The sequence below is a fragment of the Mastigoproctus giganteus genome, chromosome 6 (assembly GCF_048544385.1).
Source record: "Mastigoproctus giganteus isolate SK-2022 chromosome 6, ASM4854438v1, whole genome shotgun sequence".
Classification (NCBI taxonomy): domain Eukaryota; kingdom Metazoa; phylum Arthropoda; class Arachnida; order Uropygi; family Thelyphonidae; genus Mastigoproctus; species Mastigoproctus giganteus.
Window position 1 is genome coordinate 147,600,659 of NC_143580.1, and position 21,605 is coordinate 147,622,263.

Below are 21,605 nucleotides of genomic sequence, written 5' to 3' on the forward strand. Positions count from 1 at the left end.
TTCTTTCCTTTGACTTTTCAGGCTTCTCCTGACTTTTGGCTCTGAGGACACCTGGCATGAGCTATCTGTAGTATCTGAAATGAGAGTCGGGGACAACTAACAGATGCCAGTCAGTCAACACAACAATACAAGATATCATACTTTAACACAAACTGCTAGCCTTGGCACTTGCCTCACCACAAGATGACCCAGCAGCGAATGGTGGCCCTGGAGTCTGCAAAACACCTTTACACATTACATTACATTTTAGGACAATCAAACTTTACCATCAAAAATAGTAGAGACTTCTTTGAATTTATACACACTCAGTTAATTGAAAACTGAGGCTATGGTCGATTGGGATGCATGTGTCTCTGTTCACATGCATCCCAATCGAGCATGATGTGAAGTGTGTATGTATGGCATTGGAGAGGGAATGACACCTTAAGAGAAAGATATTTGTAGCAGTGTCGAATTATGTCTTTCTAGTTCTACCATGTTATATTAAGGAACTATGTATAAGCAGGTTCACAGCACAGCTATGTGCCCTCCAGTTAGTGCTGTTGTTGCCAACTTAGCTATGGATGAGCTTGAGCCTAGAATTTTTAATGGGTCTGTTCTGCCTTCCCCTATGTGTGCATAGGGGAAGGCAGAATATAGAAATGTTGTCGATGATATGTATGCCATTATATGGAGGGGTTCTTGTGGTTTCTCCCCTTTCATTCAGTTTACCTCTGAAGTGGAAATAGATGGTACCGTCTCTTTCCCTGATATGATGGTTTGTAGGGATAGCCCCCAAAGTAAAAAGAAGTGTATATGAAATGCATGTGTTGGGGGCAATATATGCATTACAGCATTCATAAGGCTGGGATCCCACTTAGGCCAGTGTCGGTACCTCAACAATCATAAAAATGGTGTAATTAGAACTCTGTTGGATAGGGCTGGATCCCACTGCAGCACTTTCAAGGATAGATTGGAGGAGATTAAACGTGTGAGAAGTGGATCTCCAAAAATGTGACTGAATGGAATTGACTATTGGGGCAGAGACTGCACACAGTTGTGTCAAAGGTAAAAGATCCTATATCTATTAAAAGTACAAATGGAATTATATATGAGATCAAATGTCAGGATTATGGGGAGTGTTATGTTAGAGAGACAATGTAGGTTTAAAGATCATATGGGGGAATGTACTAAAGCAATAGAGACCTTAAACTATGAGAAATTTACTCTGACTGAAGACTTCTGGGAGGGGAACCATCAAATTTCTCCAGGCGATGCTTTGAACATTCACATGGGTATTGGAACCAGAAATGGTGCAAGAGCGTGCAGATTTGTTCTTCAGAACATAATATTATCAATAGAGACATGGAATATTCACCCCCTCTTTGAAACCGTAATTTTTGGACGAGTGTCACAGTACAAGAGCATTCCAGTTCCACCTGGAATGCTCTTGTACTGTGAACTGTGATCCTGCTGTTATTATTTAAGGATGTGTCATGACAGTTAAACTCCACTATTGATAAAGGAGGCTGTTGCCATTGGAAGCTATGGTGTTGTTTTATTGCTTTTATCACTTTTAACTTGTAATATTTTCTGTATATTTTTATTGTATGTATTATTTTATATTTTATTTTAATTCTATCTATCTTTTTATCGCTTTTAACTCATATGAGTGTATTTTATTTTTATTTTTACATTAAAATTTTATCCAGTTTAATTTAATAAAGTTTGGATCATATATGGTTGTTGTAATCTGTTGCAGTTAGTATTGAGTCATAACCTTTCAAACCCACAGGCCTATTTGAAGAAAAAGGTTTAAATTAGATTGTAGGAAGTTTTCTTTTAGTCAGCGAATTGTTGATTACTGGAACAAGCTACTTCCATAGATAGTTGACGCTGACAGTTTGAATAAATTCAAAGTTCAATTAGATATGAGCGGTATGGCATTAAGGGCAAGTTACTGCAATGGATAAAGGGATGGTTGAGTGGGAGAAGACAGAGAGTGGTAATCAATGGATACTGCTTTACGTGGACTAATGTTATTAGCGGAGTCCTCCAGGGTTCGGTGCTGGGCCCATTGTTGTTTTGTGTATTTATCAATGATATCGATGAAGGTATATCAGGCTTCATGTCCAAGTCTGCAGATGATACAAAGGTTGGCAGGGTTGTTAATGACAGTAAAGACAGTATGCTACTGCAACAGGATCTAGAAAAGTTAGGCGGATGGGCTGAGAAGTGGCAGCTGAAGTTTAACATTGACAAATGCAAAGTACTCCATATGGGTAGCAGTGCCCCAAGAGAAATATACCAACTGTGTGGTACTACACTCAGGGAGGTGGAGAATGAAAAAGATCTGGGGGTAATTGTGCAGTCAGATATGAAGTTCTCTGAGCAGTGTAGACGGGCTGCCAGAGCAGGTCATGGAGTTTTGTCAATGATATATAGGAATTTTGCTATCAGAGACAAGAAGGTGATTATTGCTTTGTATAAGGTAATGGTCAGGCCACACCTTGAGTACTGTATACAGGTCTAGAGGCCTCATTTTAGGAAGGATGTTGAGTTGCTAGAACAAGTACAGAGAAGGGTAACAAGATTGGTGAGAGGAACAAAGGGGTGTGCTTATGAAGAAAGGCTTAAGTTCTGCAAGTTGCAGCATCTGGAGACTAGGCACCTGCGAGGTGATCTGATAGAGGTATATAAGGCTTTGAATGGTTTGAGCAAGCTCAGTGCTGACTGGATACTGCCGCTTGCTCAGATTAAGAACCTGAGGGGGAATGGATTCAAATTGAGGAAAGACAGTTGTAGAATAGATGTGTGGAACTTTGCTTTTAGCCATGGGTAGTTGATTGCTGGAACAGACTTCCATCTGTTATTGTGGAAGTTGGTAGCTTAAATAAATTCAAGGCTGAAATAGACAATCATTTGGAGTGACTGGATGGGTGAAATGGAAGGGTTTTTTTTTTTTTTTTTTGGCTGGTGCTGTAAAAGCTTGCTTTCTTGCATCATATGCCTCAACTAATGCTAATGCTAATATTATCTACGTGTGAGGAGAGACGTGCATAATTTGTATTTTCTTATTGACTTTTATTTTTTCTTTTTGGCAGGTGCAGAAAAAGCCTGTGGCTTCCTTGCACTATATGACTAATGCTAATACTATTATTATATTGCTAAACTAGACCTTCAGTATTCTTGTAAACTTTTTTTTTTTATGATTATGGAAAGGGAGAGGATATAATTCTAAATATTAATATGGACTTAGTAGAACTAAGTAGAATTTAATATTGTAGGATATCAAGGAACGCTATAAAGGCATAATCTTCTTTCTATAAGTTTCTTACTATTATTATTTCTCATTTTTTAGAAAGGAGAAATAATAATAGCATCATGTATTCTGATAAATTTGAGAATGTTCCTCATAATTGCAAAGGAAAAGATTATTTCAGGAAATATGTGTAATTAATATTCAGATTAATGTAATTAACAGGAAATTATTTTTCAATAAAAAGTTATGGTTATAATGACATTTAGTGTTTTTTTTTATTATTAATCTATTTTGGGCTTTAATTTCAAAATTCTTATATCTTAATTCTTATATAATAGGAGCATGATAATGAAGCAGAATCTCTGATTTGTAGTCTTTCAACAAGTATTGAAGATGATGATATAGTTATAGGTATGGCATTCTTAAATTTCTTTTGCCAGATATATCTTTTGTTTGCTTAATGTAAAAGTTAGAAAAGCAATTGTACAAAGGAACATGTGGATAATTTTTAAAAAAATAATGTATTACTGATGTGTGTGTGTAAACATTTTCTTATTGTGTGAATATGTATAAATTTCTTTATTGCCAATCACAAAAGAAAAAAAAAAAGAGAAATGGAGGAGAATAATCTAGCAAAGTTTGCAAATGAAAATGTAAAAGTACATTAAAGAGGAATATAATTCATAAAAAATCAGTTAAACTTTAATATGTTAACAGCTTCTTCAGTTCTATATATAACAAGATTCATCATATCAGCAAACAGTCAAGGCAATAATCATTAAGCAGAAAATAATCATTAAGCATTAAGTCAGTCCATCGTTTGCAAAGTAACTGCCCATCCTCCTTACCCTCTTTTCAGTTTGTTTAGCATGGAAACCAACTGTAGAAGAAACCTGGTGTTGTGGAACAGAATTTGCAAACACAATAGTTATGGCAGGGAAAACTATCAAGAGCTCCAGTCATGTGCCAGGAGGTCTATGAAATTACTTTAACCCTCTGATGTAATTCAACAGGCTTAATTCCAAAATTGTTACAAAGTGTGTGTCATAAATGCAGGTGCACACATTAACTATAATTCAGCCGTCACAACATGTAATGTTAACACACTAAAACAGGTTTTTAACACTGATTTTAGACCTGAAGACCAAATCTTAAAGAATACAAAATAAAGGAGAACATATAATGAAAAGTATTTCAAAACAGTATTTCAAAAATTAAAGATAAATCTGCTTTAGTGGCCAAATAATCAAATAATATTTAGCAGCGTCATTCTAAGTTTAGCAAAATGTAATTAGAAAAGATAATTCATTAACAGAAGAAGAAACTAAAGAAACAGTTGATCATGAAGTCTAGATGACGCAGTGGTAACATAAAAAAACAGGAACATATATAGATTTGGCTGGATTGACATAAAGGCCAAACTGACTTGATATATACTAAAAAAAGAAAAAAAAATGCAATTAAATTATTATTAAGAAGAAGAAAATAAAACATGATCAGCATAAGGAAAAAACTTTTGATTTTACTGGGGGGGAAGAAAAAAAAAAGCTAAGTGATTTTGATTAGTCCTACATGAGTATTAAATTTTAAATTGAAACTTACTCTGCTAAAATAAAATAAATTAAGACAAATAATGGAACATATATGGGGAAAAAAATGCTTTAGAAGACAAAGCTGACACAACTGCATTGCCAAAAGCTGCAGAAATATCTAAAAATATTCCACAAAACCCCTGTTTTTCATAGGTCTAAAAGATTAAAACAAAACCAGAAAGACAAGTGTTAGTAGATCTAGCCAGCAAACTGTAATGCAAAGAGGGGTATAAGGCTTTGTAGGAAAACAGTGTAGAACATAACAAAATTTTATTCATGATTTTTAAAGTGATGTACATATGGTCCTGGTCCTTCAGGTTGTCACAGACATTCTCTCAGATATGCCAGACAAGCTGTACTTGCTACCTGGGAGTCTAAAACGCTGATGGAACTGATATTCGGGTGACACTCAAGTCAAGTGGACCCAATTTCAGCGAAGTCCGGACGGTCTGTGACAGCCAAATCCTCTGCTTGCACCTTCACGATGGTGGGACTGTTAGTAATCCTGGGTATAACCTCCATGCACAAGTACATGGTGGGTGACCACCCAGGTATGAACCAATGTAAGCAGGGGTCGAGGTGTGGCGCCCACACCACATGGAGGAATGCCGCCCCTCTATGTTACCAGGCAGTACTAGGTGGTAGTACTGCCTAGTAACTCTCATCAACTGGTGAAATACCACTACTTTGCTTATTGGAGGCTTGAAGTGGTGGAACCCATGTTTAGTCTCTAGAGCTAAGTTCCGGTCAACCCTTCCCTATCTCTTCCATCATGCAGTATGATTGATGACTTTTGAGGTTATGATGAACGTCGTGGCGAGATCCAATATTCCTTACATTTCAAGGGTACAGCTCTAAAATGGTGTTCGCAGGCTGGCCGCTAGTTAGTACACCGGGCCGAACCTATTGGTAACTCTCTCTAGGATGCTTCCGGATCAGCTAGTGTATAATCTTGCTACCTCTACTCTGCCAGATAGTGACTGGAGGGAGTCCAAGTAGTGTGTATGCGGGGAGCATTGTCGAGGCCACGTTATGTCAAGGATCTGGGTATATTCTTACCACATGTACGCCATATCCAAAAATTTCATTACTTCATACAGCATGTCCCACCCACTTTTTCTTACTATTGAATACACCATGAATTGTCAAACTAATAGATCAAGCTTATCTGCGAAAAGATCTAAACCTCCCAAGGACTTCCTAATTCATTTCACAAATATACGTGGTCTCAATTCTAATCTCAACGATGTCCATTTCCACTTGCAGTCTGCCAAACCCCATGTACTTTTTCTGACAGAATCTCAGTTATCGGTTGATTCAACTACTGCTCATCTCACTTGCCCAAATTATTCGCTGTACGATTTCTTTCACCTCAAAGGTGGTACTTGTGCACATGTCCGTTCCGATATTCCCTGTCAGAGACTTGGTAATTAGGAATCTCCTTTTTTCGATCTTCTCTGGCTTAAAATCTCTCTACCTCATTCTGTCAAATTCATCCATTGTTTCTACCGTTCTCCCAACTCCACTAATCACTTGGAGCTCTTTGACTTCCTCTCGTTGCAACTTGACTTTCTCCAGTCCAACTTTCCTAACAGTGAGGTAATTTTCCATCTTGATGCTAAGAAAGCTCCAGGTCCTGATGGTATTTCTCCACTTGTTCTCAAAACCTGTGCTCCTGAACTTACTCCTATTCTTTGCCGCCTTTTTTCACTTTCTTGTTCCAAAGGTGTTTTTCCTTCTGCTTGGAAATTTGCTCATATCCAGCCAGTTCCTAAAAAGGGTGACAAATCCCTCCCATCCAATTATCGTCCCATTGCAATTACTTCTACTCTTTCTAAAGTAATGGAGAAATCAATTAACCGCCAACTCTTAAACTACCTAGAAACTTTCTGTCAGTGTCGATCCACTGGTGATATTCTGGCTAATGTTACCCATTTATGGACTAATTCAATGGTAAGGTTCGGTGAAACACAAGTAGTTGCTCTTGACATCTCAAAGGCTTTTGATCGTGTTTTGCATAAAGGTCTTCTAAACAAGCTTCCATCTTATGGGGCCCCGGGTGCCAAGCGTTCCGTGGCCAAGCGATTATAGTGCGTCTCTGAAAGCGTTTTCTAAAAAGAGAATTTAAGCAATCAGTTTATATTTTAGTTTCAAACACCGTTTTCTTAATTTATATATATTAGAGTAGCTCTCTCGCACTACAAGAAGTAGGCAGAAGCCCAGAAAGGAAAATCACCTTTCTGTTTCCTTTTCTATTAGTACTAACTACTAACACAGCCGCTTGGTCACCTCGTGGCACTGCTCCTGCCTCCCCGTGGCGGGGCCGGAAACCTGGGTGGTAAAGCAAACCCCCAGGGCCAAAAGGAGCAAAACATGGATTTCGACAACTTTCCCCCGATCCAAACAGCAAATCCTAATTCAATGGATTTGCACCATGTACGCCACATGTACTGGTGTTTTTGTCATCATCCCGATGATGACAAAAACACCAGAAAGAGACTGAAGATGGATGCTTGCAGAATAGAACATCCAACGTTTCTGATCTTGCATTCTTTAACAAATCAAGCCATAGGCAATCTATCTCCATTTCTCATTCAGAAATGTCTGGAAAGTGTAGCAGGTTCCCCAAAAATGGTGAGACGTCTTAAATCTGGCGACCTACTGGTTGAGACCACCAGCTCCAAACACTCTGATTCCCTTCTGAAAATATCCACATTTGGTGGAATTCCAGTTACGGTGTCACCACATGCTACACTCAATACCTCCAAAGGTGTCATCTCAGAATGGGACTTAATGAATGTCTCAGAGGAGGAAATTGTAAATGAATTGCAAGATCAGAAGGTCATACAGGCGAAAAGAATTATGCTGAAGAAGGATGGCGAACTTATCCCAACTCGCAGCATCATACTGACATTTAGTTCACCAAACCTACCAACATCGGTGAAAGCTGGGTATCTGAACTGCCGCATTCGCCCGTATATTCCAAACCCATTAAGATGTTATAAATGTCAGAAATTCGGACACTCCCAAACAGTCTGTCGAGGTGATGCGGTATGCCCTAACTGTGGCTCGAAGGAGCATGCCCAAGCTGATTGCAAATCACAGTCCTCACTCTGCCCTAACTGCAAAGGCAACCACCCAGCCTTCTCTAAGACATGTGACCAATGGAAGTATGAAAAGAAAATCCAGAAATACAAGGTAGAAAAAAAAGTCTCATTTTCAGAAGCAAGGAAACAAATACAGCAAGTGATACCAAAACATACATATGCTGATGCTACCAAAAGATTTCACACAATATCCGTTCAGACTGAAACATCAATACCACCAAACATTTCTATTTCTGAATGGGCACGATGTATACTCTCTTCAGTACCACAGTCCTCAAAGCAACAGACTTCAACCAGATCTAGTAACACGCCAGTCACGATACCACCTGTTGCTGCTTCAGCTTCCGTAAGACCTGCTCAAAGAGAAAATTCTGACCCCATTAATAAACAGCATGCTGAATCTTCTTCTGCTATGGACACAAATGAGGCTTGCAATCAAGAAGAAAATGAAACTATTCTGGAAATCCATCCAGAAGACGAAATAGAAACCAGACCTGTTTTTTCAAAGAGAGAGAAAATGAAAGCTGACCGCCTGAAACAGATTTCCAAAAAACAGACAGATGCAGCTACTCCATATAAATCCAAACAATGAAAAACATCGTGCAATGGAATTGCAGAGGCTTTCGCAGCAATATTGGCGACATCCACAAAATAATCATGAATCATAATCCAATTGGAATCTGCTTACAAGAGACATATTTAACACCTCAGTTGTCTCCCTCGATAAAAAATTATACTCTCTTTCGGCAAGACAGACCTACAACCACAAATGCTCATGGAGGGGTAGCCATACTCGTAGATTCACGAGTCCCTTGTAAACGCATTCCGCTACAAACTACGATTGAAGCTGTTGCCACGCGAATAGCGATTGGCATTAGCCTAACACTAGTTTCTATCTATCTGCCACCCAGTTATCCTTGTACCTTTCAAGAACTTTAAGATCTCATTGTGCAGCTGCCAACCCCTTTCTGTTTACTGGGCGATTTCAATGGACACAATCCATTGTGGGGATCTCCGAACATAGACGCCCGAGGACAGCTCATTGAAATGCTTGTCGACAGACAAAATCTAACCATATTAAATACAGGCTCACCAACATATTTCCATCTCCCAACCGGATCAGTCTCTGCAATAGACCTATCCATCTGCTCTCCTATCCTCTTTCCTAGTATTGAGTGGACTGCTCTGGACGATCCACTCAGTAGTGACCACTACCCAATAATCTGTAAAATACAAACTTCACTCTGCATAACTTCAGAAACCAGCACAAAATGGAAATTTTCTAAGGCAGATTGGACAAAGTATGCTTCCCACGTATCCTTTGACAACCAGACCATTGAATATCATCCAATTGACAAGGCTGCCAACCATATTACAAAACAGATCCTAGTAGCTGCATCTATTGCCATTTCACAAACACAGACAAGCATCCGTAGAAGCAGAAACTACTGGTGGAATGAGGACTGTAGAAATGCAAAAAAAGAAAAAAACCGTGCTTGGAACTTATTCCGCAAATACCCTACCACTGCTAATCTGATAAACTACAAAAAACGTAGAGCTAAGGCCCGACATATTAGGAAGAAAGCAAAAAAAGACTCTTGGATTCGATTCGCAACTGAAATTAATAAAAATACTGACGTCAGAATTATATGGAAAAAAATCGGGCAATTAAATGGAAAATTTCACCCATTGTCCTCCCCACTTATCACCTGGAATGGGCTGGAACTGTCTACTCCTGCAGAGATTGCAGATGCCCTAGGCGCAGTATTTGCACGGTTATCTCAATCAACGGCATACGAACCATCTTTTCAGAAGATTAAGACTTCAGCTGAAAAATTCCAGCTTAATTTCAGAACCAAATTGTCTCTACCATACAATCAACCACTCACTATGCTAGAACTTCAAGAGGCTCTATCCACTGCAAGGAACAGCGCTGCTGGCCCTGATGGAATATACAACATAATGCTACAACATCTAGATAATAAATCGCTATCTTCCCTTCTGACATTCTATAATCGCATCTTCATGGAACAGTCATTCCCCAGTTCCTGGCGTCACTCTTTTGTACTGGCAATACCCAAACCAGGGAAAGATCTCTCTATGCCTAATAATTATAGACCCATTTCTCTCACCAGCTGCTTAAGTAAAACCCTAGAAAAAATAATACACCGTAGACTGACATGGTACCTTGATTCCCAAAACATGATATCTGATAATCAATTTGGTTTCAGGAAAAACCAATCATCACTGGATCTTATGATCAAAGCAGAAACAAATATTAGGAATGCATTTATTCAAAATAAGCATCTCGTCATGGCATGTCTCGATATAGAGAAAGCCTTTGACACCACTTGGCGTTTTGGCATACTGAGAGATCTTCATTCCCCGGATCTGAGAGGTCACTTACCTTACTTCATACAGAATTTCCTACAGCAGAGGACCTTTCAAGTTCGCTACCGGCAAGTCCTTTCCAAAACATTTATACAAGAAGAAGGAGTCCCTCAGGGCTCTGTTCTTAGTGCAACTTTGTTTGCAATAAGAATAAACCAGTTGACTAAAGTTATTCCCAATACAGTGAATTCATACCTTTATGCTGATGACCTGACGGTCTCTTGCAGTTCACAAACCATGAGTTATATTGAGAGGCAACTTCAAACATCAATAAATAATATCAAACTGTGGATGACACAGAATGGTTACCGACTATCTTATCAGAAATCTAGTGTCATTCACTTTTGTAACAAACGAAAGATGCACCCAGATCCTGAAATACACTTAAGAAACCACCCTGTCACTGTTGTGAACAACGTTCGTCTTCTTGGTGTGATTTTTGACAATAAATTGAACTTTAAAGAACACATTAACCATCTACGGACTGTTTGCCAGAAAAAAATGAACATACTAAGAGTTATTTCTTCTACATCGTGGGGTGCAGATCGTTGCACCTTACTTCACTTATATAGAGCCCTAATCAGATCTCGCCTTGATTATGGTGCTCCGGTGTATGATTCTGCTAGGGAAAGCGTGTTAGCACGACTTGCCCCTATTCAACATTCTGCCCTCAGGATTGCTGTAGGTGCTTATAGAACATCGCCAGTACAAAGTCTTTATATTGAAACACATGAAGCTCCCCTCAGACTCAGGAGAAAGATGTTACTCCTAAATTATGCTGCCAAAATTCAAAGTGTATCTACTCACCCCATACGGCCAATACTTAATGATCCACAGTTCTCTATGCACTATAGAAACAAACCTAGAGCAGTTCAACCTACTGGTATCAGATTGCAAGCATTATCGCAAACCTGGAACATACATCTTGACAAAGTCTTCCAAAATTCAAACAGTGCAGATCCTCCATGGTATTCTATTAAAGCATCCTGTGACAGCTATTTCCTAAACTGGGGAAAACATTCGCTTGCTAATATCAACATACAGCAACTTCATACTGCTCACACACAAAATTATCCACATTTTACAAAAGTATACACTGATGGATCAAAGTCTGAAAGTGGAGTCGGGGCTGCAGCAGTCTTTCCCTATAACACCATCTCTGTTTCCTTGCCCACTGAATGCAGCAGTTACACAGCAGAATTATGGGCCATCAACCTTGCCTTAGAAAATATCCTCCATCTGTCCATCCAAAAAACTGTGATATATACAGACTCACAGAGCGCACTTATAGCCTTGCAAAATTCCTCCTCTCCAACACATCCTGTAATAGCAATAATAAAATCTCGGCTGATGCATATCCAAGAGCACCAGCAAGTAGTCATCTTTTGTTGGATCCCAGGCCACATGGGGATATCAGGTAATGAAAAAGCGGATTATGCAGCAAAACAATCATCCAACATAACATCTACAAATTACTACGTTCCATACATTGACTACAGATCCTATATAAGACATGTATGTAAGGAACAGTGGACACTTCTATGGCAAGCTCAACCGCAGAACAAGCTCCTGCAAATAAAATCTGAACCACAGTTATGGACTTCCAGTTTCCGTGTAAGCAGAAGGGAAGAAGTGCTCCTGTCCAGAGCGCGAATCGGTCACAGTCACCTCACCCATCTTTATCTACTCACAGGAGACGATCCTCCTAAGTGTACGCACTGTAACGCTTTTCTCACAATCAAACACATTCTCATTGATTGTACACTATACACTGACGCCCGAAAATCCTCATTCAGTATTATACGAAATCTTCAAGAACCTTTAACACTTCGTCATATTATAGGCAATGATGCAAATCTTCAAGAATTTTTCTGCTTCCTCAAAGAGATACAACTATATGATCGCATCTGAAATGATTCTATAATCACAATGTCTGAACTCCATACCTTTGATAGGCGCAATATGGCCCTAGTAGCCCTTGCGCCAGAAATAACAATACCAATACCAATACCCATCTTATGGTTTGCCAACTGTTTTTAGTAATTGGTTATCCAGTTTTCTCTCTGATTGTTTAGTGAGGGTGATGGTAGATGGCTCTCTGTCTTCTAACTTCTCCACTAATGCTGGTGTCCCCCAAGGTTCAGTTCTTTCCCCCACTCTTTTCCTCTTTTATATCAATGACCTTCTTCCATTGACTGGAAATCCTATCCATAGTTTTGCCGATGATAGCACATTGCATTCAACTTTCCATTTTGATAAATCTTGTCCTGCTCAATCAGCTTCAACTTCTCGAAAATCTGCTACCAATTCCTTAAATGCCGATCTTCAGGTAATTCTCCAGTGGGGCAAAGACAACTTAGTCGATTTCATCCCTTCTAAAACTCAGTCTATAATCTCTCTTGGCACAAGCACATTACAAATATTGCTTCCTCTGCATCTAAAAAACTTGGTTTTCTTTTTCGCTCTCAGCGTTACTTTTCTTCCAAACAGCTGCTCACTCTGTATAAATCGCTAATCCACCTTGCCGTGGAATATTGTTCCCACATCTGGGGTGGTGCCCCCAAAACCTCTCTCAGGCTTCTTGATTCCATTCAGAAGAGGGCAGTTAGGTTAATTAATGATTCATCTCTAACAGAGTCTCTCCACTCGCTTTCTCATAGATGCACTGTTTCTGCTGCATGCCTCTTTTACAGATACTTCCATGGGCACTGTTCTTCTGAATTGGCTTCTATAATTCCCACTCTCTCTTTCAAAACAGTCCGAACACGTGCCGCTACCAGCCAACATCCATTTACTGTCCAACTTCAAACCCACAGAACCAACTTTTCATCTTCCTCATTTATTCATTCAACTGCCGTTTTCTGGAACAACCTTCCTTCATACGTATTTCCTGAAAATTACAATCTACAGAAGTTCAAGTCCAATGTCAACAAATATCTTCTTTCGTCTTCTCAACCTCCAACCCAAGCACGGTACTAAATACTATAGGTTCTAATACCCCTCGTGTTTGGGGTTCACATAAAAAAAAAAAAAAAAAAAAAAATATAGATATGTTTATATATATTTGTTCATCATTGTTAACAGATAGATATCTGTTCATAATCAGCAATAACAAAATTAACCTGCATTTTGGCCACTGGAATAACTCAATACTGCTTAAGTTGCTGGGTAAAAATAGCATGCTTAAGAGACTTACTATATAAATAAAACAGTAGGTCAAATATAATTGACAATCTTTATACCAAAACCAGGAATCAAACCAAACCAAAAATAGAAGAGTGCTCTTTCAACAAGTATATAGCAGACCTCAATATCACGGTTTTGGCACATTATAGCCCTAGTAGCTGATGCGCCATTAAAACCCAACCAACCAACCTCAATATCACATCTGTAATAAATACACACAAAGAGGAAAACTGACTGTAATTAAAGAAATCATCAAATTAATCAGACAAAGTCTGGAAACAGTTTGGTCGTTTGAAATCCATTCATCAAACAGAAAACTATCAGGAAGATCATTTACCCTTTTGATTTAATTCATTTTATCTAAAAGAAAGTCATCTAAACACTATATTTGCACCAAGTCAGACAGTGCTTGTGCTTTAGCAATATTGAACTCTCTTCTTTTACTACAGAACATTGATTATAGTCAGTGGTCTGATTAGTAATATTGAACTCTCTTCTTTTACTACAGAACATTGATTATAGTCAGTGGTCTGATTAGTAATATTGAACTCTCACTGATTATAGTCAGTGGTTTGATTGGAGTTAAAATAATCCCTACTGCTTATATTTATAAAGCCTGGATAAAGAATCATTCCAGTTAAAAGAAGCTATTAACTGTCAAACAGGTGAGACAAGGAAATCCTGGAAATAAATCTAAGCCAATAAATCAGTAAAAACCAGATTTTCATAAAGGTAACAAAAAACAAATATACCATGCAAAAAAATTAACCTCTGAGAAAGCTTGATGTTTGACAACTGTCATAGTGTTTGAATCTGACCAAGAATTTATGTGATACCAGAAACCTCTAGAGTAGAGTGATCAAAATGAACCAAAGAATTTAATTTTTCACTTTTTTTTTTTTTTTTTTTTTTTTATACATATTAAAACCCAAACCTATAGTACTTAGTACAGTGCTTGGGTTGAAGGAGATGGAGGGATGCTGAAAACTAAATATAGGTTTCACCACTTCAAGCCTCCAATAAGCAAAGTGTTGGTATCCAGTTCACGAGAGTCATCTACCTAGTTGTTAGTATAAGTAAGTATTAGTATTGTATTACCATTATATTATGTTTGTTTGTTTGTTGTTTTTTTTTAGGAGCATTAGCAACTAAGGCCATATTGCTCCGGGATATGCGGTGGTCATTCCCTGATCTCTCCGCATCCTGCGTATTTGGTGGTGACGGGCTCGAACCCCGGTCAATCAAGAAGCGTGTGCTACGCACTGCTGCTCCTTCCCACCTGGCTACGGAGGCGCCTAACATTATATTATATTATTAGTGTTATGTTATATTAGTATGAATAGTAATGTTGGAAACTTTGCTTGGAGACTAAACATGGGTTTCGCCACTTCAGGTCTCCAATAACACTGGTCGGCATCAGTTTCCTTCCTGAAATAATTTCGACAGATTCTCATAGGAAATACATTCAAAACTCAGATATGTGCTTAAAAAGTTCTCCAAGATCTGTAGTTGGTTTTCAGTCATTTAATCTTTTTTTCCATCTTCTATTTTATCTATTTATTATTATTATTCTTTTTCCTAGAACATTCCGGAGCTTTCTACAACATTCGAGAATATTCCATAACGTTTTAGAATTTTATTATGTGCAGAAGAAAGGTCGGGATGTTTCTGGAGGGTTCTAAAACTTTCTACGGAGTTCTCTAGAAACATTGTGAACCTTCTAGAAACTTCTACTGGTATATACATGGTGATTCAGGAGGAATAGTAAATATTTTGAGAGGTTATAGCATCGATTATTCTGAGTAAAAAAGTAAATATAAACTGTGCACACCTGTTTCAAACAGCTGTATCTCCTTATCCATTGAATTCTCAATGGATATGGAGATATCCATTGATGTTTGAAACAGATGTGCACAGAGCCATTATAAGAGGTATTAAAGAACGATAAATGACATTGTTTGTATTTATTGAATTTTTGAATGGTACAAAACACAAATAATTAACAAATTTTTTACAGTTCACAAGAAATGTTTGAAAATCCTACTGCCAGCCTCAATGCATTTTGTAATTTCAAACAGCTGTATCTCCTTATCCATTGAATTCTCAATGGATATGGAGATATCCATTGATGTTTGAAACAGATGTGCACAGAGCCATTATGAGAGGTATTAAAGAACGATAAATGACATTGTTTGTATTTATTGAATTTTTGAATGGTACAAAACACAAATAATTAACAAATTTTTTACAGTACACAAGAAATGTTTGAAAATCCTACTGCCAGCCTCAATGCATTTTGTAATTCTTGTGGTAATATGATGTGTCAGACGACTTCTGAGGTCATCTTGATGTTCCTTTATAAGGGCAGCAGTATCCATAACGCGATAAAGCAATTCGTCTCTTGTATTCACCTTTTCTTTGTATACTGCACTTTTCATCCATCCCCACAAACAAAAATCTAATGGTATGAGGTCTGGAGACCTTGGTGGCCACTGAACGGGACCACCGTGGCTGATCCATTGTGCAGGCAAAGTTTGATTTAGATATTGTGTCACCAGAGGTATAATGTGCAAGAGCTCCATCATGCTGAAAGTACATACTGATCCTTGTAGCCAAGGGAACATCCTACAATAATAGTGGAAGTTTGTTTTGTAGAAATTCTAGGTAAATGGGCCCTGTAAGACGATTTTGTAACACAACAGGGCCAATCAACTGATTGTCAATGATACCACACCATACGTTTACAGGGAAGTGATGGTGAAAATTTGTTTCTACAGTGGCATGTGGATTTTTGTTTGACCGCCTATGAGAGTTATGGGTGTTGTTGATACCATCACGGGTGAAAGTAGTTTCATCGCTGAACAGTATCAATGGAATTAATTGGTGATTAACATTTACCTGCCAACAAAATTCCAACTGTTGGCTGTTGTTTCCTGGTTGAAGATGTTGCACCCACTATATGTGAAATGGATACAAGTTGTGCTCACGTAATGTTCACCATACTCTTGTCTGTTGAACACTGATATGCATAGAAATTCTTTGTGTGCTAATAGTAGGACTACATTCTACCAACTGAAGAATGTGTTCTATTTCATCCACATTTTGTTCATTTGCAGATTCAGAAGAAATATGAGTGCTAGGAACTGTACCAGTCTCACGCAATTTGGTGTAAATACTAGTAAACACTCTTGAATCTGGTATTCTGCAGTTAGGAAACCATCGACAGTATTCTCTACAAGCAGCAGTAGCACTTCCACCACAAAAACTAGACAAACTAGTTCTGGTTTATTGTAACAGTGTCCAGGAATTAATGAAAGAGTTACATCTGGAGCACGTCCCCAAGCAGTGGAGGCTCTTTATTGCATCCAAGGTCAGTTTGAAAGCAGTTTTACTCCATAATGAAAATAATTATCCATCTATACCATTGGCCCATGCAGTTCATATGAAGGAAATGTATGAGAACCTTTTCATATGATTCTTTTGCAAAAACTATGCTGTCAAGAATACAAATGGAATATCTGTGCCAACCTAAAAGTGGTAGCTTTGCTGACTGGGCTGCAAGGTGGATACGTTAAATACTGCTGCTTTTTTATACGAGTGCAACAGCCTAGAGAAGGATTGCCACTACAGATTAAAAAAAAAAAGATACTGTTCAGAAACTACACCAGAAAAATATAGCACATCCTCCTTTGGTGGATAAGTAAAAAATCTATTTACCTCTATTGCACATCAAGCTAGGTTTGATAAAAAATATTTGTGGAAGCGATGGACAAAAAAGGCGAAAGTTTCCTCAAATCAGAAAAGAGGTCCTGAAATCAAACTGCTATTCCAAGTTTAGGAATTCACTATAATAAATTAAACATTTCAGAAATAAGAACCTGGAAGGCATTTGGAAACACCTGCTGGAAATTTTTAGGCAATGAGAAATCACAAAATTACAGTAAAATTGTGAATGAGTTAATTTTAATGTACAGCCAGTTGGAATGCAACATGTTGTTAAAACTTCATTTCCTACATTCCAATGTAAACTTTTTCCCTGAAAACTTGGAAGTGGGCCCCAGTGAACACGTTGAAAGGTTTCACAAAGATATTTCTCAAATAGTAAAAAGTACCAGGGAAAATGAAGTCCAAATACGTTGGCCTACTGTTGTCGGAATCTCATATGGGAGACACCAGTGGGTGATTATAAAAGGCAAAAAATTATAAAAGAAGTGTTTTGATATCAGATAAACATTTTTGTCAATAAAATAAGGTTAAATAGACCCATTGTTCAATATTTATTATTGCATGTAATATTTTCTTAAAATATATAAAATCTTTTTTTAATAGAAACTTAGTTTTGACTTTGATCCCTTCTCCCTTAAAATTGGTGGATGTAGTAGTTTGTTTGTTTGTTTGTTGTTTGTTTTTTTTTTTTTTTTTTAGGAGCATCAGCAACTAAGGCCATATTGCTCCGGGAATATGCGGTGGTCATTCCCTGACCTTTCCGCATCCTCCGTATTTGGTGGTGACGAGCTCGAACCCTGGTCTCGAACCCCAGCAGTGCATAGCGTGTGCTATGCACTGCTGCTCCTTCCCACCTGGCTGCGGAGACGCCAGTAGTAGTAGTAGTGGAATGTGATGCAAGAAAGCAAGTGTATGCAGCATCAGCCAAAAAAAAAAAATCACACCATTCCCTCCAAATGCCTGTCCAGTTCCTCCTTAAATTTATTTAACCTATCAACTTTCACAACGACAGATGGAAGTTTGTTCCAGCAATTAACCGCCCGCTACTAAAGGTAAATTTCTGCGCATCTATTCTACATCTCTTTTCATAATTTGAATTTATGCACCCTTAGGTTCGTAATGTGAACAAGTGGAAGGATCCCATCAGAATTCAGCGTGCTCAACCCATTCAAGGCCCTATACACCTCAGTCAGATCACCGTGCAGGTGCCTAGTCTCCAGCCACTGCAATTTGCAGAACTTAAGTATCTCTTGGTAAGAGTATCCCTTCATTCTCCTCACCAATCTTGTTGGCTTTCTCTGTACATGCTCAAGCAAATCAACATCCTTCCTAAAATGAGACCTCCAGACCTGTACACAGTACTCAAGGTGTGGCCTAACCATTGCCTTATACAGAGGGACAGTCACATCCTTTTCCCTGCTAGCAAAATTCCTATATATCATTGACAAAACCCCATGACCTGCCCTGGCAACCTGTCTGTATTGCTCAGAAAACTTCATATCTGAATGCACAATTACTCCCAGGTGTTTTTCATTTTCTACCACCTTAAGTGTAGTACCATACAGTTGGTATATTTCTCTGGGGTTACTTCTACCCATATGCAGTACTTTACATTTGTCAAGATTAAACTACAGTTGCCACTTCTTAGCCCATCTGCCCAAATTATCTAGATCCTGTTGCAGTAGCACACTGTTACGTTATAATATGCTTGCTGTAACATAAATTCTACAATAATTACCTTGAATTTTAACAGAAAGCGAGAACCCCCCCCAACGGTATAATCAAAGTGACTGTATTGCACCAGTAGATGAGAGTTATCTACCATCTGGTGTTAGTATCAGTACTAGTAAGTATTAGTATTGTAAATGGATTGTAAACTCAATCCATTTGAAATTCATGGGGGGTTCTGTCACTATAGAGAAATTTTCCAGGCAGGGACAAAGAGGCAATTAGCATTATTAGAGGCATATGATGCAAGAAAGCAAGCTTATATAGTATCAGCCATGGAAAAAAAAAAAAGTTTGTCTAATTCAGCCTTCAATTTATTTAAGCTGTCAACTTCCAAAACAACAGATGGAAGTTTGTTCCAGCAATCAGCTACCCGCTGGCTAAAGACAAACTTCTGGAAATCTATTCTACAACTGTCTTTCCTCAATTTGAATTCTCAGGTTCTTAATCTGAGCAAGCAGAAATATCCCATCAGCATTGAGCCTGTTCAAACCATTCAAGACCTTGTACACCTCAATCAGTTCAACTCGTAGGTGCCTAGTCTCCAGACACTGCAATTTACAAAACTTCAGCCTTTCTTTGTAAGAGGACACCTTCATTCCTCTCGCTAATTTTGTTGCCCTTCTCTGTACTCGCTCAAGCAACTCTACATCCTTCCTAAAATGAGGCTTCCAGACCTGTACACAGTACTCAAGTCATGGCCTGACAATTGCCTTATACAAAGGGATAATCATCTCCTTTTCCCTACTAGCAAAGATCCTATACATCATTAACAATACCCCATGACCTGCTCTATCAGACTGTCTGCATTGCTCAGAAAACTTTGTATCTGACTGCACAATCACTCCCAGGTCTTTTTCATTTTTTACCATCCTACGTGTAGTACCACACAGTTGGTATGTTACTCTGGGGTTACGTCTACCCATATGCAGTACTTTGCATTTGTCAATGTTAAACTTCAGTTGTCACTTCTCAGCCCATCTGCCCAATTTTTCTAGATCCTATTGCAGTAGCATACTGACATTACTATCATTAACAACACTGCCAACCTTGTATCGTCTGCATACTTGGACATCAAGCCTGATATACCTTCTCAATATCATTGATAAATATACAAAACAACAGTGGGCACAACACCAAACCCTGTGGGACTCCACTAATAACATTAGTCCATGACGGACAGCATCCATTAATTACTACTCTCTGTCTTCTCCCACTCAACCACCCCTTTATCCATTGTAGCAACTTTCCATTAACACCATACTGCTCCACCTTGTACAGTAGTCTTCCATGTGCAACAGTATCAAACACTTTCCTGAAATCCAAGTATATGATATCAAAATAATTTTGTGCATCCAGTTCCATTGTGGCCACATCATAGTATCCAATCAAAATGGTAAAACAAGACTTCCCCTTAACGAAACCATGCTGTGTCCGAGCTATAATTGAGGTCTTGTCTAGGTAATCCTGCAGTGCTTCTTTAACCAGTGCCTCCATTAATTTCCCTGGAACAGAAGTTAAACTAACAGGTCTGTAATTACTCGTGTCACCCTTTGATCCCCTTTGTGAATTCGGAATACATTTGCACATCTCCAGGCCATGGGGAATTCCCCTGAGTCCAAGGATGCTCTTATAATTATGGCTAAGGGTTTTCTTACTTCCTTTGCTGCCTCCTTTAATATAACTGGATAGATCCCATCCACCCGAGGTGTCTTTCTTATGTTTAACTTCAATAATTTCTCCTCCACTTTACTCTCAGTTTTTAGAAAATCATTAAACTCCCTGTTAGGGTTTAATCAGCTTCTGTCCTCCATTTCTCTAAAGAATTCTTCATAATGTAGATGCAAACTACTCATTCAGTTTGTCAGCTATCTGAGCAGGATCATCAACAGTCGAACCATCAATATCAAGTTGTTGTTGTAGTTGGAGGTTTTATGACACAACGAGAGCTAAAGGCCATTATGGGCCAACAATATCAAGTGGACTAATCTGATTCATCTTCTTTCTTCCTTCCTTCTAGGGCTAAGTAAAGAAATCCTTGCTGTTTTTCTTAGCATCCTTTGCCAAAGATTTCTCGTAATCTGCCTTCATTTGCCTAACCTTTGTGACTTGATTGCAGACTAGCTTATATTTGCCATAGTCTTCTGTGTCGCATGATAATTTATATTCATTCCATGCATTTTTCTTCTATGCTACGAATCTCATTAGTTCATCTTACAGGCGCCTCCGTAGCCAGGTGGGAAGGAGCAGCAGTGCGTATCACACGCTTCTTGATTTAGACCGGGGTTCGAGCCCGTCACCACCAAATATGGAGGATGCGGAAAGGTCAGGGAATGACCACCGCATATCCCCGGAGCAATATGGCCTTAGTTGCTAATGCTCCTAAAAACCAAAGAGCAGATATCATCTTTTAAGGGTACAAAAGGTGATATAGTTGTACACGTTGTCACTAATGATATCAAGAGTAGGAGATCGGCAGAATTGCTTAACAAGTACAGGTCACTATTGAAAAAAAGCCGTGAAATAGGGTTGAATTTGAAAGTGTCTGCAATTCTGCCCAGACACGATAGGAGGGAGTATATGATGAAAGCCTTGTCGATCAATTCGGCCCTGGAAAGATTGTGCAAGGCTCAA

General features: G+C 38.6%; 1 protein-coding gene across 1 annotated transcript in view; it reads left to right on the forward strand.

Moving 5' to 3' along the window:
- LOC150084646 (transcriptional adapter 2-beta-like) overlaps positions 1-21,605 on the forward strand; it is a 356,600-nt gene that overhangs the window by 149,008 nt on the left and 185,987 nt on the right. The window contains exon 9 of the mRNA XM_090376312.1: positions 3,580-3,652. Coding sequence (XP_090232438.1) covers positions 3,580-3,652 — 73 coding nt within the window. The remainder of the gene's footprint in view (positions 1-3,579; positions 3,653-21,605) is intronic.